This window comes from Leptonychotes weddellii, chromosome 12 (assembly GCF_054177405.1).
Source record: "Leptonychotes weddellii isolate Sample4059 chromosome 12, ASM5417740v2, whole genome shotgun sequence".
Classification (NCBI taxonomy): Eukaryota; Metazoa; Chordata; class Mammalia; order Carnivora; family Phocidae; genus Leptonychotes; species Leptonychotes weddellii.
In genome coordinates this window covers 9,890,081-9,902,747 of record NC_138380.1, presented here as the reverse complement: position 1 = coordinate 9,902,747, position 12,667 = coordinate 9,890,081, and the positions used below count along the sequence as shown (strand labels likewise).

The window sequence follows — 12,667 nt, the reverse complement described above, 5'->3', positions numbered from 1 at the left end:
AAAGAAAATACAATTACAATATAGCTGTTAATGTTAGTTCATTTTCCCTTTTGAGATTCATAGTTGAGAAAGTTGCAGAACTGTCCTTCTGTTTACCTGAATTTAGGATATATACACGTGTTCATTGCATGGGGCCAAAGAATTCTTTTACTTATGCCTAAATTTCAGTATCTGGTGCTGCGATAAAACTCTCAGAATAAAACCGCAAACACTGGAAATGGAAAAGAGGTACTAGAAGAAGCTTGTACAGAGGATTAGTAGCTGAAAATGAGGGGCTTACAAAGTTATAAAGACACTATAAAATGAGACTTCATTTAGAAGGCACTTCAAATCAAACAAATAAGTAGAAAAGCATCTGAGAAGGGAAATTGTTAAGTAAACAACCTATAAAGAACAGAGGGCCCTAATCACCTCCTATCTTGGACCAAGAAGACAAGCAAGCTTAGGAAACAAAACTACGTCCTGTTCCATACATTCTGTCGGGGCATCTCTCTTCTAACTACCTTAATAATCAAGACTCAAACCCTTGAAAGGAAGCTAGAGCACTTTAATTCTCCAAAACAACATATGTGTGCGTGTATGTGTGTGTATGCTATTAGGTACTGTATATAATAATGTATAATATTATCTTGTAATATATTTTATTTGTAGTAAATTATATACAGATATAGCCTATCATTCCATTGATAGAAGGGGAATTTTTTCTGATTTATATTAGCACACTGAGTTTTTTAGAGATATCTAAAAATAAATGACAGAAAATTGATCCAGAGTAATATATTTCTAAATGTTCATTCTGTAACATTTAGTGCTATTTTGAGTCTTGATTACCCTAGAGCTCTGACCTTCCTGTTGTGAATGTGGACTTGTCAGTCTCTGCCATAGGAACATGGGAGGCAACCAGACATGGATCACAGAAGTCACCCTGCAGGGATTCCAGGTCGATCCAGCACTGGAGCTCTTTCTCTTTGGACTTTTCTGCCTCTTCTATACCCTCACCCTTCTCGGGAATGGAGTCATCCTAGGGCTTATCTGCTTAGACTCTAGACGGCACACCCCCGTGTACTTCTTCCTCTCTCACCTGGCCATTGTTGACATGTCCTATGCTTCCAACAGTGTCCCCAAGATCCTGGCAAATCTTGTGAATCTGAAAAGAACCATCTCCTTTGTTCATGCAGACTTTTTTGTATCTGGCTTTTGCTCACATAGAGTGCCTGATTTTGGTCATGATGTCCTATGACCGGTTTGTGGCAATCTGCCATCCCCTACATTACACTGTCATCATGAACTGGAGAATGTGCGTGGTCCTGGTTGTGACTTCCTGGGTGTTTAGCTTCCTCTTGGCTCTGGTCTATTTAATTCTCATCCTGAGACTGCCCTTCTGTGGGCCTCATAAAATCAACCACTTCTTCTGTGAAATCCTGTCTGTCCTCAAGTTGGCCTGTGCTGACACCTGGCTCAACCAAGTGGTCATCTTTGTGGCCTGTGTGTTTATCTTACTGGGGCCCCTCTGCTTCGTGCTGGTGTCCTACTCACGCATCCTATTTGCCATCCTGAGGATCCGGTCCGGGGAGGGCGCAGAAAGGCCTTCTCCACCTGTTCCTCCCACCTCTGTGTGGTGGGGCTCTTCTTTGGCAGTGCCATTGTCATGTACATGGCCCCCAAATCCCACCACCCTGAGAAGCAGCAGAAGATCCTTTCCCTGTTTTATAGCCTTTTCAACCCTATGCTGAACCCACTGATCTACAGCCTGAGGAACGCAGAGGTCATGGGTGCCCTGAGGAGAGCACTATATAAGCAGAGGCCCACGTGAAGGATAACGAAAATCAACATGGTGAGGGACACTTTGCTCCCCATGAAATATGGTAGGTGGCATTTTTTCACCTTATGCTATAATAAATGCCACATTAAGATAGAATATTTTAGACCTAAACATACAACCTGAAGCCATACAGACTTTAGAAAATAAAATAGATGAATACCTTCATGACCGTATGTATGCAAAGATTCTTAGAGATGATTCAAGAAGCACAAGACACAGAATTTGAAGAATTAATAAATATTAGGCCTTTTCAAAATTAATCCTTCTGACCATCAAAGTCACTATGAAGAAACAAGAAATGCAAATCACAGATGAAGTGTTTTATATTTTTTAAATGCGATAGTGAGTCAGGTATGTCCACATGAGGAGACACGGGAATGTCAGGGAAACACAAAGTTTGTTGTCCTCACAGGTCCTGGAGAAGGAGGCATGCACGCCTTGCAGGGCCATGTAGGAAAGACACCAGGGTGCTCAGGAGACAGAAGACAGGATTAAGGGAAGGTTTACATCATTGCCTTCCTGGGCATTTCCACAGAAAATACCCAATAAAGGGTTGTATTAGAAAAAGCTGGAGTTCGTATAATGGGCAAATCTTTGCTATGTACAGAAAGGGCATCATGGAGACTGATGGTCCAGGAGAATTCTAAAGCTGAGAGTTTCTGTGATCTTCAGAATGCGAGTTACCTTACTTCCAATAATCTCCTTCAAATCCATCTGCCTTCTCTTCTGTCCTGAGCTATAGAGTGCTGTGTAATAGTACGTACTACTGTTTGCCCTTTCTTTCTCGAAAATCAACATGCCCAATTCTGACCTTCATACAACTGGGATGGATTTCCTCTTAGGTCTGCCAATCCCTTGGTATTAAAAAAGAATTATAATAAACCAATGTTCAAATGAACAGTTTACAATTGCAAACTTCAAAGTCATGAAATGTTGAATCTCTGATCTCTAGAAACAAAACAAAATGAAAATAAATAAATACCTTTTGCTTGGAAATGGAGTTTTTAAACCCTGACTGATAAACTAGATAATCTTTTCAGATCTCAAAGCAAATTTCTAAAATACACTGCCTTCAATTATGAGAATAAAGTAAAAGAAACAAACAAACAAAACCCAATCCTTTTGTCACCAAATTATAGTTACTAAAGGTAAAAACACTAATGGGGATTTTCAATACAACTGCTGGGAAGGCAAGGTTCATGAGGCACCCACAGCCATACACCAGGCCTGTAGACACCAGGGTGGCGATGTAGACACCAGGCCCTATTGAGAGCCTCTTTTAGGAGCAACAAAGCCCATGAGTTTTTAACATGTATGAAGGTCATCAGCTGGGAGGAAAAGGAACTGCTCTGAATAACACCATGTCCTCATTGATATATGACACACAATAAAAACTAGCTTCAGCACAAGCCTTTAAACTGAGGTAGGGTAACTGGTTTTGTCTTCAAATGATTGGAACTCAGAAATCAGTGAACCATGGCTAATTGTAAGGACACCTGTCATCATAATAATCTGGTGTATGGACAAGGGCCAAATCTATTGGAATGTCACAGCAAATACTTCTGTAATTCTTACTGATTTGTTTCGTAATGAAACCAAATTGTACCATGACCATACTCTGCTGTGGGGTACCATTGGCGTTATTGATAAAATTCAACCACCTTATGGAAATAAATGATATGTCAATGCTGATACTGATGACCAAATGTATTGGGAGATCACGTTAAAGCCTCCTCAAGTTGTAATACCAAAGGAAAGTGGTTGGTCTGGGGAAGCCCTAGAGTTGACTAACCATCAGCTCATTTCTATGCTAAATAGCTCTGCTCAAGGTTATTACAAGGTACAAACAACATAGCTCCAAGGGGAGCAAGTAATCAAATTAATACAAAAATGTGAAAATGTATGCCATGGCTTTCTAGGATATCACTGTTTCTTTGAATCTCTCCCTAGTCTTCACTGGCTCCTCCCAATACGGGGCATATTCATGCTCTTGCTGTATCTATCCTATTAAGTAAAACCTTGCTGTACCTGCTACCTAAGTGCTCTTTAAATGTAGATGCTCAGAAAAATATGGTCATTTTGCTGGAAGAGCACGTAGGCTGAGGTCCAGGTGTGTGGACCATGCCATAAGAAAGGGTTAACTCGGTTAAATTTGTGTAAGTTAGGAATTTAAAGGAACTTTAAAATATTCTGATCCTAACAGCTAAAGTGAGCCACAGAACTAGAAATTGTGTCCCTCTGAGTTGGGATTCAGAATTACTTTGATAATTAGGGGTAGGAGTCCTGGAGGCACATGTGGCAGATGATGAAGAGCAGTGACAGGATAGCATGTGTCTGAGGAAAAACATGGGATCCAAGGGCTGCTCCCTAGTTAAGAGAAAAGACTGCAGGTGGCAGGATTCTCAAGATGACCCCCTGAGGTACCTGCCCCACTCTTTTTTTAATCAAGTGCTAATCTGGGCTCTGCTGTGAAGATATTTTATAAATCAACTGATATTAAATTATGGAGTTACATTGGTGGGCATACCCCAGTTAGGTGAGCTTTTGGAAAGCAGGGAGTGTTCTCATCTAGGAGCAGAGGAGGAGGTCAGGATATCTGAAGTGTGAGGATGGAGGGCGTCATGTGCAAGGTCTGCAGATAAGGACTTCAGACCCAGCCATGTCCTTGATGTCAGTCTGTGAGACAGGTTCAGAGAATCCAGCTGCCCCATCCTACAACTCTGATCCATGGAAACTGGGAGAGAACACATGTGGGCTTTTTTTTTTTTTTAATGTGTCTGGTCTTTTTTTTTTTTTTATACTGTATATATATGTATATATATATTATATATATACATACATATACATATATTAATATATATATTAATTTGTTAAAAATTCCAATATAATTAACATACAGTGTTATGTTAGTGTCACATATACAATATAGTGATTCAATAATTCTGTACATTACTCAGTGCCCATCATAAGTGTACCCTTAATCCCCTTCATGGGTTTCCTACCTCCCCCCACCGACCTCCCCTCTGGTAACTACCAGTTTGTTCTCAACAGTTAAGAGTTTATTTTTTTATTTGTCTCTTTTTTCCTTTGTTTGCTTGTTTTGTTACTTAAACTCCCCATATGAGTGAAACCATTTATCTGACTTATTTCACTTAGCATGATACCCTCTAGGTCTATCCATGTTGCTATGAATGGAAAGATTTCATTCTTTTTTATGGCTGAGTAATATTCCATGGTATATAGATACCAGTTGTGTGTTGTTTTAAGCTGCTAAGTTTGTGTTCACTTCTGGCAGCAACAAGAGAAAACTATAAAACTTTTGGTATCAGATAAAATCCATTTGTTTTCAACTCTGGCCCTGGCAAGATTAGTAATCTACCATTTAGTGCAATGGTACTCTACATTTCTGGTCTTGGGACTTCTTTGAACTCGTAAAAATTACTGAGGACCTAAAGATATATTATTTATATGGTAATATTTGTTAATATGTACTATATTAGAAGTCAAAAGTGAGAATTTATTAAATATCTTAATTCATTGAGAATTATTTCTATTATATATTAATATAATGTATTTTTATGAAAAATAACTATCTTTTATAAAGCAAAAAAAAAAGAGTAAAGAGAGTAGCTATGTTTTACATTTTAAAAAAATATTTATTTGGGCGCCTGGGTGGCCCAGTTGGTTAAGCGACTGCCTTTGGCTCAGGTCATGATCCTGGAGTCCCGGGATCGAGTCCCACATCGGGCTCCCTGCTCGGCAGGGAGTCTGCTTCTCCCTCTGACTCTCCTCCCTCTCATGCTCTCTGTCTCTCATTCTCTCTCTCGCAAATAAATAAAATCTTAAAAAAAAAATTTTTATTTATTTTAGGAGAGGGTGTGGAATGGAACTGGAGCAGGAAAAGGGCAGATGGAGAGTGAGTTAGAGAATCCTAAACCAACTCAGCTCTGAGTGCAAAGCCTGACATAGGGCTGGATCCATTACCCTAAGATTATGACCTGAGCTGTATTCAAGATTCAGACACTTAACCAACTGAGGCCCCCAGGCACCCCTGTTTTACATTTTGAACAATCTTACATGTTGGCTTAAGCAAGGAAAGCTGAATTTTATATTTCTGCTGTACTCTGTCTGATGCAATATCACATGTCATGTTACCTCTGGAAAACTCCATGGGGCACTCATGAGAAAGGGAGGGTGAAAAAGGCAAAAAGTCTAAATATAACTATGAAAATAGTTTTGATCATATGGCCCCTTCGAGAGATTCTCAGACATTCCCCCAAGCCCCTGGACCACACTTAAAGAACCAATAACTTAGTATATTCAAACTTAGTATCCACATTCATAAAATGGTAATGCTGATCAGATTAAACCATGTAGTCAGTATAGAGCATTTGGCACATTTTCAGAAACAAGAGAAGTGCTCAATAATTGTTGCTTGTGAATAGTAGAAACCTTCCTCATTTGTATTTACCAATCCTTGCTGCACATAGAGATACATCTTGGCTTGGGGATCTATTCTCTCTCAGGTTTGCCATAACACGTTCCATGGGAATCCACTTCTCAAGCATCTAAAAATCCCAGTCCCTCAGATGCTTTGATGGAGATTGTAAAGAAGCATGACTTCATAAAACTGTAATCAATTTGAGAGTTTTGGTACAGTAACTTGTGACATTTGTCTTATCTTATAACCCTTGAGATAGCTGGAAGTTTGTGTACAAACAGTGTGATGCCAATATCCACCCTGTTTCCTCACCAGAATTTTCCTCCAAGGACCATCAGACACTACCAACCTCTCCCCCAGAGAGAAAATTCAGGGATTTCCCTCCCTAATCTTAGGAAGAAGATAAATAGGTATAATATTGTATGATCATTCTGGGAATTTGAATTCTCAATAGAAACTCAAGAATGTTTTTAATTCATCTGACTCTAAAATAAAAGCTATGCTCCTGGGGTTCTTTGAAGAACCTTCAGAAGTCTAGTGAGTGACTCCTGTATCTGGGATTTAATCCTCTGAAAGCTACCAAGGGAACAGGACCCTACATCCATTTTAGAGGTACATTTCTCAACTCTGTGGAGTTTATTGTAGGTTAAAGTTGCTCCTTGTGAGAAAACCCAATGCTAGCATGTCCTTATGCAGAAGAGATTATTAATTTATGCTGGGAGATGATTTTCAGTATAGGTAGTTGATAAAGGGCAGGCTATGTGGACAAAAATGATATTCCTGGGTGAACTTCCCTCCTGACTCACACTGTGCACTGTAGGTAGATACAATAGGCACCTGGACGTCTCCCTCCTGTATCTTAGGGACCATCTGCCCACTGTGTGGTAGGCAGGCATCCTTGAACTCCCCCAGCATCTCTCTCACCATTTCCTCCTAATGTAACTGAGTGGTGGTAGCACAGTTGTCTCAGGGTAGTGTGAGGGGGCTCAGACAATGAGAAGCCTTCTGCAGCCATTTTCTCTGAACAAGGTTCCCAAATGGCCAAATTAACAAAAGTACAATATCACCTAGCCTAAATGAAGATCTTAATGTCTAGAGCAACCTGTCTCAATGGAAAAGAATGTTCTAGTAACAGTTACAGTTAAGTCTTTGCTGAAACACTGTAAGATGTAAGTTTGCCATATAGTCATTCTTTTTGGCACTATCCGAGGTTATTACCCTGTTATGATGATTATTAGGCTTAAAAAATCACTGAGTTTGTGTACCTGTCTTTCTTATCACAAAATAGGATAGAAGGAGTGCTAACGCTCCTGACGAGGGTTGGAGAAATAGATATATCTCCCTTGATCAAGAAACATTCTGGGGTCCAGGACAGCCCAGAGAGAGCTGCTCCTACCAACTGAGCAAAGCTTTCCTTATTTGAGCTGCTATTGTTTCATTTACCTCATTGGGGCCGTGAAATTTTAGTTATCACTACCATGACATTTTCTTCTCTATGCCAGTAATGTATTTGCTTAAGAGTTTTAACCTACTTTCAGTTTTATTTTGTGTTGTTCATTTTTTAACAGCAAGATGGTAATAACGGTAATGAAAATGAGAATGAAAAATTATACTAACTCAGACACAAAAATAACTAGGCTAAAAAGTTATTAAACCAATGTTCCCACTGAACAGTGATGGATTCTGTGCCTTGCACAGTATTTTTATCCTTTCTGTTCACAGAGTAAATGTGGTTCAGACATTGCTTATTAATCCCACTGTGCCTCTAGAATTCTGCAATACTGATGTTGCTGTCTTCCACTTTACATAACATAAGCATAGTCTTTAATTGTAGCAAAAATCCATGTCACAAACTGAAGGCACATTTATGTAGAAGCTTCCCAAATGCAATCATATTCATGGAGGTGAACGAATCTGTGATTTTGTCTCTCTTTAATTTTCCAGTGATCATATTCTGTGAACTTCTCTAGGGAAGGAGAAACCATGTCTTTGTCAAATGAAACTGGGACATATAAGATACGTAGCACATCAATTTTTGAACTAAAATGACAACGATCCATCTAACAAACATTTCCTGAGTGCCTGTTTCATCGAGAACTTCACCTGTTATTTTGGGATATAAAGATGTTCAGGACATATTACATACCCACAAAACTTCCTAGTTGGGAAAGAGAATCTCAGTTCAAATACACGACATTTGGTATAACCCCCTTTCTATCTTTGATTTTATCTTGAGGGTTATCCAGATCTTCATAGTGATGATCTACCTCTTAACTGTTAATATTGACCAAGCCCATACATTTAATAGGTACCTGAAGAGCTTCTTCAGATGCATCTACTCTGATTCACAAGAATAGAAAAGACCCTTTTTACAGGCTGTTTTATCATTAGCCTCCCAATGGGGCCTAGAGAAGATCAAGTAGGCTGCCTTCTTTCTCTTTGTAGTACCTAGTGGTACCTACAATAAAATGGTTCAAATGAGGAGGACTATGACCCCATGGCAACACCCCACCAGGATTATACAATGAGGGTAGTGATGCACACAGTTTATAACCACACTAATATTTTTGAATGACCCAGATGCATTTTCTGGCCCAATATATACTAGATTAAGAATTTACAATTCTCTAACCCTAGTATGCTCTAAAAGGATATACAATAATTCTCAGTATTTAAAAAATTACTGAATTCATCTTACATTCAGAAAAGGTAGCATAAATGTAGAGAAAAAGAGAATAAGGTAAATATGAAAGAAATATTAAAATTTGTTGAATCTGTATAAAGGAACATGGGTTTTTTTGGTATAATTCTTGACACTTTTCTGTGAGTTTAAACTTATTCCTTATCAAAAATTCAAATCAAGAAGGTAATCAATTTTGGGAATAGCGGATCTGGCAAGTGGGGCCAAAGATACAACCTTTCTCTGAGCTCATTTTGAGATAGGTAACTCTAATTTTTGTCAATTCTCCAGCTCTACCTTTTCTCACACTTCAGTCCTTGATAAACTGTCATTAAGAAATGGGAAGCAACCAGTCATGGGTCACAGAATTCATCTTGGTGGGACTCCAGCTCGGTGCAGAGATGGAAGTAGTCCTCTTCTGGATCTTCTCCCTGTTCTTTTTTTTTTTTAAAGATTTTTTATTTATTTGACAGAGAGACACAGCGAGAGAGGGAACACAAGCAGAGGGAGTGGGAGAGGGAGAAGCAGGCTTCCCGCTGAGCAGGGAGCCCGATGCGGGGCTCGATCCCAGGACCCTGGGATCATGACCTGAGCTGAAGGCAGACGCTTAACGACTGAGCCACCCAGGCGCCCCTATCTTCTCCCTGTTCTACATCTGCAGTCTGTTGGCAAATGGCATGATCTTTGGACTCATCTGTCTGGACCTGAGACTGCACACCCCCATGTACTTCTTCCTCTCACACCTGGCTGTCATTGACATGTCCTATGCATCCAATAATGTCCCCAAGATGTTGGCAAACTTAGTGACTCAGAAGAGAACCATCTCCTTTGTCCCATGCATAATGCAGACATTTTTGTATTTGGGTTTTGCTGCTACAGAGTGCCTGATTTTGGTGGCGATGTCCTATGATAGGTTTGTTGCAATCTGTCATCCTCTCCAGTACACTGTCATCATGAGCTGGAGAGTGTGCTTGGTTCTGGCTGTCACTTTCTGGTCATGTGGATTTATTCTGTCTCTGGTACATGCAATTCTCCTTCTAAGGTTGCCCTTCTGTGGACCCAGGGAAGTGAACCACCTCTTCTGTGAAATTCTGTCCTCAAGCTGGCCTGTGCTGATACATGGATCAACCAAGTAGTTATCCTTCCTGCCTGTATGCTTGTCTTAGTCGGGCTACTCTGCTTAATGCTAGTCTCCTACATGTGCATCCTCTGGGCCATCCTAAAGATCCAGTCAAAGGAGGGCCGAAGAAAGGCCTTCTCCACCTGCTCCTCCCACCTCTGTGTGGTGGGGCTCTTCTTTGGCATAGCCATGGTGGTTTATATGGTCCCAGACTCCAATCAACCTGAAGAGCTGGAGAAAATACTGTCTCTATTTCAGTCTCTTTAACCCAATGCTGAATCCCCTCATCTACAGCCTGAGGAATGCTCAGGTGAAGGCTTCTTTGTATAGAGTACTGCAGAAAAGACCCATGTGAAGCACAGATAGAATGTTGTTTGAGTAGGGTTTCCTTTTAAATTTATGTGGTTTGCTGAAGCAAAAACACATAAGAAGTTCCTGCTTAGAAGTTTGAATTAAAAATGGTTACTGTCCATCTTTTAGCTTTAAAAATAGGGCAAAGTTCCATGAAAAGTGGATCTTCTAAAATTGAGGGACCACATTAGGATTTGGGACATCTAAATTATCAGAATATTTACTCTTTTTTAAAAAAAAAGATTTATTTATTTATTTATTTATTTGAGAGAGGTGGGGGGAAAGCAGGGGAAGGGGCAGAGGGAGACAATCTCAAGCAGACTCCCCACTGAGTGCAGAGCCTGACACTGGCCCAATCTCAGGATCCATGAGATCATGACCTGAGCTGAAACCACAAGTCAGTCACCCAACCAACTGAGCAACCCTGACGCCCCTATTTCTTTTAAAAAATATTAAGTGTTCTTTATTTTTTGAAGCCAGGAAAATATTAATGTAAGGAGAAAACAATTAAATGTAAAAAATTACATCAGTGCATTTCTCTGGCTTATGTATTTAGACATATGTGACTTTTTAATCACCTTGTGGTAGCTAGAAACAGTACAGTAAGATTAATACCATAAGACAGAACTTCCAAAGTAGATTGAAATTTCAATACAGAAAATATTGCAGAATTATATGACTCTATCTCTCCAATTGTGAGGCCAATGAAGTAAGAGTTTAGAGAAATTCTAAATTCCTTGATGGAATAATTTAGGAGTAAGGGGGAAAAGTTAGGGAAGGCTCTAGTCCAACGAGAAACTATGTTAAAAAATCCTAAAATATATTAAATGTTTAGGATTTGGTGAAATGAAGGAAATTCATTAGTAAATGTTTAAATGGTTCTAGAGGTCAGAATTTTGAGCATTGCTCAAACATCACATTTACTATTGGGTTATAATTTCATTTTTAAAAATAATTTCTAATAAGATTGAATTACCTGTTAAAGTTCTTCAAATAGTTTCCACCAGTATTTTTTGTAATGTTTGAATCTACTTACCTGAAGATGGTCTGGGGTAGCACCAAACATCATGAGACAATTATGATTAGCTAACATCATCTTTCTTTCATGGTGGTGGAAGTTCCTCTGAATTTACCAGAATTGAACAACTGTCTTCATGATGCTAATGGTGATAAAATAAGAGCTGCTTTTTTTATGATTCAATATTTGTAGATACTGCAAAATGATCACCACAATAAGTATAGTTAACATTGGTCACCATACATAGCTAAAATTTTTTTTCATGTAATGAAAACTTTTAAGGTCTACTCTCTCAAGAGCCATTTTTTTTTTTTTTTTAGGGTCACTCTCCACTTTTATTTATTCTTACGAGCCACTTTCAATCATGCGATACAGTATTATTAACTATAGTCACTTCGCTGTGCATACATCTCCATGACTTATTTATTTTATAACTGGAACTTTGTACCTCTTGACCCTCTTCACCCATTTCACCCACTCCCCACACACTGGCCTCTGGTAATCATCAATTCGTTCTTTGTATCTATGAGCTAGTTTTTTTTTCTTTTTTTTTTTTCTTTTCTTCCTTCCTTCCTTCCTTCCTTCCTTCCTTCCTTCCTTCCTTCTTCCTTCCTTCCTCACTTCCTTCCTTTCTCCCTCCCTCTCTCTCTCTCTCCTTACCTCCCTCCCTCCCTTTCTTCCTTCTTTCTCTCTCTCTCTCCCTCCCTTTTTGGTTCCACATATAAGTGAGATCGTATGGTATTTGTCTTTCTCTGACTTATTTCACTAGCCTAACGCCCTCAAGGTCCATCCAGGTTGTCACAGATGGCAAAGTTTCCATCCTTTTAACGTCTGATTAATATTTCATTGTATATATACCATATTTTCTTTATCTATTCTTCCACTGATGGTCACTTACTTTGTTTCCTCGTCTTAGCTATTGTGAATAGTGCTGCAGTATCATGGGGTTACAGATACCTTTTTGAGTGAGTTAGTGTTTTCATTTCCTTTGGATGAATACCCAGGAATGAAACTGCTGAATCAAATGGTAGTTCTATTTTTAATTTTTTGAGGAACTTCCATAACTGTATTCTATAGTGGCTGCACCAATTTATATGCACAAGGGTCCCCTTCTCCCTACATCCTTACCAACACTTGTAATCACTTGTGTTTTTGATGATAGCCATTCTAACAGATGTGAGGTAATATCTCATTGTGATTTTGATGATGACGTGTGATGTCAAGCACCTTTTCAT

At 39.2% G+C, this 12,667-nt stretch overlaps 2 protein-coding genes across 2 annotated transcripts; both read left to right on the top strand.

Moving 5' to 3' along the window:
- Window positions 1-845: 845 nt before the first annotated feature.
- LOC102739957 (olfactory receptor 2A14-like) lies at window positions 846-1,813 on the top strand. The gene is given in 3 exon segments (XM_031020639.2): window positions 846-1,167; window positions 1,169-1,569; window positions 1,572-1,813. Coding segments are annotated over 3 exon segments (921 nt in total). The 5' UTR covers window positions 846-889.
- A 7,771-nt stretch (window positions 1,814-9,584) lies between these two features.
- LOC102739664 (olfactory receptor 2A2-like) lies at window positions 9,585-10,462 on the top strand. Its single transcript, XM_031020638.2, is given in 3 exon segments — window positions 9,585-10,029; window positions 10,032-10,317; window positions 10,319-10,462. Coding segments are annotated over 3 exon segments (795 nt in total). The 5' UTR covers window positions 9,585-9,620; the 3' UTR covers window positions 10,419-10,462.
- The last annotated feature ends 2,205 nt before the right edge of the window (window positions 10,463-12,667 follow it).